A 5,777-nucleotide genomic window follows, 5' to 3' on the forward strand; every position below is an offset into this window, starting at 1 on the left:
TAATTCTTATTCTCATTTCATTAAACCCAAGGAGGGGATGAGTGTCATCTATATCCAAATTTTTTGGTTTCATTTCAAAATCTTGATTCCATTTTCATCAACCAAATATAATGTTTAAGAATGAATTCATTCTTTCATTCCCAAACCTCTAAATCAAACGTCATCTTATATTATATCTTAACACGTCAGTTATCGGTGCTTAGATTCTCATTGTTGCACGTTTCAAATCTACTAATCAAAACTCTTTATGCCCATCCATTTCAACCCCTCGCAACGAAGGAGAATTTCAAACAATCCAGATGCAGTACGATCCAATATATTTTTGAAGTGGTGTACTAACTGTAGGGCCGTCTCAATCATTTTTTTTGAGGCCCTAGGCGGAAAAAAAATAAAGGTTTAAAATTTTGATCCATACTGAGGTTTCAATTCTGGATCGATACAGTTTCGGTACCATATCATGTCGTGCCGATATAGTTTCAGTATTTTTTTAAATATAAAATATATTAATTAAAAACTAACATATTTAACATAAATATTTAAAAAATAAATCAGATGAAAAATAATCTTTTAAAAAAAGGAAAAGATATGAAAATAGATAAATAAAAAAAATAAAAATTTTATTATAAATTTTAAATTAAAATAAATGGAATATAAAATTAATTAGATAATTTTATTAGGGTTTAATAAAGTCTCTTTAGATTATCTCTATCATAATTAGGAGTTGATTAAAATAATTAACTTAAGATTAATTAAAAAAAATTGAAATCCAATTACCACTCGTGAACCCGCACGACTTCGGCATTGTCACGGGGTTGCGCGACCAGTCATGGCCGCGAGGATTGCATGACTCCTTCGGGCTTCAGCGCGACCACGTTGGCGCGTGCGACCCCTCTGTAGTGATCGCAGGATCGCATGATTCTTCTGCGGTGGCAACGAAAGGATTATGCGACCCCTCCGCTAATGTTGCAGGGTCGAGCGGCCCCTCCACTGTGACCACGAGGGCGGACAACACGTCACACCTGTCGTGGGTCTGGTGCGGGGGTCGTGCCGGTGCTGGTCGCCAAGCGGAACGAGATGTTTCATCCGTTTCGGCATGACACTTTAAAGCATGAAAAAAAATTAATATTTTTTAAATAAATATTATTAGAAATATTTAATTTTATTAGTTATAGCAAAAGATGGAATTTGCCACCCTAACAACCCAACATGACCAACCCTACAAGCATCTGTAAGGAGATAAATTGGGAAGCTGCAGTTGGTCGTTGCGGCGAGAACATTTTTCTTGATTTTGCCGAGTTCGACACCTTGTCTATTGTAACAATATCTATCATGTATTAGTCAACTCAACTATGTCCCTGGGACGACATTTATTTTTATTAGTAAAATTTAAAAGGATAATTTCATATATTGGCAATGATTATTTATACAATTGGAAGCAGTAGCTAACTAGGCCATGTAACAATAATTTTATCTTATGTCAAACTAAAAAATAAAAAATATTTTATATTAACTAATTTAGAAATAAGTAATTTGACATAAAAATAAAAAATATTTTATATTAACTAATTTAGAAATAAGTAATAAATTATTGTAATACTATTAATATACATTTTAATTACAATTTTTTTTTAAAAAAAATATCAATTATTTTTAACTCTGAGGAAGGAAACTCTCTATATAGCGGTAAAATTATTATGTGACCTAGAGGAAATAGGTTTGAGTACTACATATAGTCACTACTTATAATATACCTTTCCTCGAAATCAAATCCCGTATTGATGGGAGATTCGTAAATTAAATTGTCTTTTTATCAATTTTAACTTTGATAAATTATTAATAAAATTTATTTAGTTAAAAATATTTAGCTAGAAAATATCGATGATAAATTATTAAAAAAAGTAAAAGAAAAATAAAATTTAAAGAAGAATAATACTACAATACTTTTAACTTTGAAAAGTATTTTTATAAAAAAAATATTAATTAAGTATAATCAATAAATATTTTTAATTTATTAACAAAATTTAATTTTGATTAATAAATTAATTTTTCAACAGTAAAAAATTTAATATTACTAATTAAATTTTAATAAAAAAATAAAAATAAATTACCAACTAAATCTAGTTTTAATAGTAAAAAAGGTAAAATTATCAATTAAATCTAAGACTAAAAAAAATAAAAATGATCAAGATTTAATCTATAAAAATTTAAAATTTTTTATCAAATATAATTTAGCTAGTAAAAAATTAAAATTACCGATGAAAATAAATCTCGATTAAAATTTATTTTAGCTATAATTTTAAATATTTAATAGCAAAACTTATATGTTTTTAAATTAATATTCATATTTAATTTATATAGATATATATATGGAAAATTTGTGGGCCCCAATATAATAGAGACTCTAGGCATAGGCCTTAATGGCTTATCCCTGCCGGCCCTGACTAACTGATTGTGAATTTCTTCTCAATTAAATCAGCAATAATAATATATCATTGTGGTAAAAAGAGAAATACGCTTGCCCCTAATATCTTCGTCAATCCATCCCAAGGTCAACAAAATATATCATGCTGAGGGTGGTAATGGTTTAGATAGCTTTCCGATATCCTCATGGTACTCTCGTTTCTTGCCATCGCAACATTTAGATCAGCTCAGCTCACATACTTTTGTTATTTCTCTAGTTGCTACTTTTGTTATTTCTCTAGTTGCCTGTGTATTATCCTATCCTCATCTAGCCAGCCATTCAAATCGGCAACGTTACATTATATTATTTGTGACCCGCAACAACAGTCAAAGATCAAACCAACCACAGCTCTCATCTTCATGATATCAATGGACGGTCTGATGTCCTATTCACAAGGTTGAGTTGGTTATTATGGCCAGAACTCTCTATGATAGGCAGGGATTGATTATCAGTAAAGTCAAATAATTCTTCTTGTAATATTCAACTATAATTTTTCTATTTCTCTCTTTATAGATAGTCATGAGATCAGAAATTTTCTATTTATCTCTTTATAGATAATTATAAGATCAAGCATGTGAAATTATTGGGATGATAAATTCTATCTTTTTACTTCAATTAGGGTTCGGTTTGAATCACTTCCCCCTAACCGTCTGACCCTTGCACCGTTCCCAACTCAACTCGCAGCTATATTTAATTGCACGACGGAGACAGCGAGCTAACCCCACACCACCCTCTTAAAACATAATGCTCCTCTGCCAGAGGATGTGCCTCCATATCTCACCAACCCTAAACTTAATGCCCATATAAGCATGAGATCACCTTCTCCTTCATTGTTATATCTTCTCTTAATGACTTCATGAACGCCAACACAGGGATCGAGCTGAACGCAGCACGCACTGTTCTTAAGTTACCTCATCTCTTGCTAGACGGACAGAATCTCGTATCAAGTTATATATTTATTAAAAAAAAATTAATTTTTCTATTTAGATGGTTCGTCGATCCTCCAAATTAAGTCTAAGATGATGGAGACCTGGTGATCGCCATGCCCCATCGTTTTCCAGTAACAGTCCCACGTCGAAATCCAGTTCACTGTTCAATTACATTTCGGCGAGGTAATAAATTCATTATTGCTCTTCCCTTCCCGCACCACACTGTGGCTGATAGTGAGAGAGGCAAGAGGCAGCAAAAGAGGCGCATGGGGATTGGGGAAAGGTATGGAAAGATGAGCGCAGCAGAGCAGCCAATAAATGGCCAATCGAGGCGGCTGCGGCTGCAGCAGCAGCACCAACAAAGCCGTCTCCTTGGTGGCGTCGAAAGTGTAGTTCTGCTGCAGAAGCGAGAGTGATCGATCATTATAGCGTCTAAAGTTTGACGGTGAAGATTAGGCAGAAAGTCTGGCCGGTAATTGATGTGTTGGCGAGAAGTGAAGTAGAAGGAGAACAGGAAAGAGTGGTTCTTGCAGCAGCAACAGTGATCATTATCTTGTCTTTTCTCTGGAAAGTTTGCACCTGTGTTGGCGCTTAGCTCCGGCGACGGCGGCGATTAGAGAAGAAAAGCCGGCCGGGAATTGATGCGTTAGCTAGAAGGCTGATCGGAGTGGGAGAAGAAGAGGAAGAGATCATGGAGGCTGGATTTCCTTTCGGAAGCGGCGGGGAGCAACAGCAGCCCCCGCTGAAGGAGGCTTTCTTCCTCTATGGCGGCGGTGGTCCTAGCCGGAGCGACGACATGGATGGCTGTGTTTACACTCGCGGTTTCGAGCTTACGTGGCAGCAGCAGCAGCGACGGAGGTACTCGGGCTTCCCCCACCAGCTGCCGCTGGCGGGCTCGGCCGCAATAGGCGGCGGCGGGGGCCAGAGCTGTCAGGATTGCGGCAACCAGGCGAAGAAGGAATGCGCCCACCTCCGTTGTCGCATCTGCTGCATCAACCGCAGCTTCAAGTGCTCCACTCACATCAAGAGCACGTGGGTCCCCGCCGCCAGGCGCCGCGAGCGCCAGCAGCATCAAGCCGCCGGCAGCAAGAACTCCAAGCGATTCCGCGAAATCGTCCCCTCCACCACCGCCGCCGCCACAACCGCCGTCACCACCACATTTGGTACTACAACGAACTTCCCAAAACATACAAAAATTGGTTTTTATTTTTTATTTCAACTGCAGGAGCAACCCTCGACTCTGGGATCTTCCCGCCGGAGTTGAACACCGAGGCCATGTTCCGCTGCGTCCGAGTCAGCGCCGTCGACGACGCCGACGAAGAGTACGCATACCAAACCACCGTCCGCATCGCCGGCCACCTCTTCAAAGGCATCCTCTACGACCACGGCGCCGCCAGCAACCTCCCCTCTTCCCAACTCGCCCGCGAGGCATCCACTTCCTCTGCCACCCCCGCCGCCACCTCCACACCGGAGCTCCTCGACGGATACTCGACTCCCCTCACCGCCATCGTCGCCGACGCTTCGTTGCCGTTCTTCCCCCAACAACAAAGGCCTTCCTGATCAATCAATCAAAACACTACTAGCAAGAACACTTCCATGCATTGAGATAGGCGATCGACCACTCCTTCGTACAAGTACTTTTAACAAATTATCTCTCTCTCTCTAGCGAATCAATAATTCAATATAATGCAGAGAGTGTGGTGATATTAGGGCATGGATGAAAGCTGCTGATACGGTTGATAATGGAGGGGTCCATGAGAAAAGGGTTGAAAAAGTCAAGGTCATGTGACGGTCAAAAGTCAAGGTCATGTGACGGTCAAAAGTCAAGAGGACGTGGCGGTCAATAGTTGAGGTGATGCGGCAGTCAATGGTCAGGCTGACGGGGCGACCAGAGGCAAGCAGGCGTGATGCTCAGATGTCAGGCAGAGCCGACCAGAAGCAGCCCGAGCTACAGACCTGCGGTTGACGGCCAGGAAGTACAAAGTGTAGGATACAAGTCGGGATCGGCAAAGTTAAGCAGAGGTAAAGAACTAGAAGTATAGGCCAATGGGTCGGAAGCGGCAGAGCTGGTCAGAAGCAGCCTGAGCTACAGACTTGTGGTTGAAGGTCAGGAAGTACAAAGCGTAGGATGCAAGTGGGGAACGACAGAGTTAAGCAGAGGCAAGGAACTGGAAGTATAGGCCAATGGGCCGGAAGCGGCAGAGTTGGTCAGAAGCAGCCCGAGCTACAGACCTGCGGTTGAGGGCCAGGAAGTACAAAGCGTAGGATGCAAGTCGGGATCGGCAAAGTTAAGCAGAGGTAAAGAACTGGAAGTATATGCCAATGGATCGGAAGCGGCAGAGCTGGTCAGAAGCAGCCCGAGCTACAGACCTGTGGTTGAAGGTCAG

The 5,777-nt window shown here is 40.3% G+C and overlaps 1 protein-coding gene across 1 annotated transcript; it reads left to right on the forward strand.

Annotated features, from left to right (window-relative positions):
• Positions 1 to 3,615: 3,615 nt before the first annotated feature.
• Positions 3,616 to 5,012, forward strand: LOC122021281 (protein SHORT INTERNODES-like). The gene is made up of 2 exons (XM_042579382.1): positions 3,616 to 4,553; positions 4,616 to 5,012. Exons 1-2 carry the CDS (start codon positions 4,082 to 4,084, stop codon positions 4,948 to 4,950), a joined length of 807 nt encoding a protein of 268 aa, XP_042435316.1. The 5' UTR covers positions 3,616 to 4,081; the 3' UTR covers positions 4,951 to 5,012.
• The last annotated feature ends 765 nt before the right edge of the window (positions 5,013 to 5,777 follow it).

The sequence above is a fragment of the Zingiber officinale genome, chromosome 9A, assembly GCF_018446385.1.
Source record: "Zingiber officinale cultivar Zhangliang chromosome 9A, Zo_v1.1, whole genome shotgun sequence".
NCBI classification, from domain to species: Eukaryota; Viridiplantae; Streptophyta; class Magnoliopsida; order Zingiberales; family Zingiberaceae; genus Zingiber; species Zingiber officinale.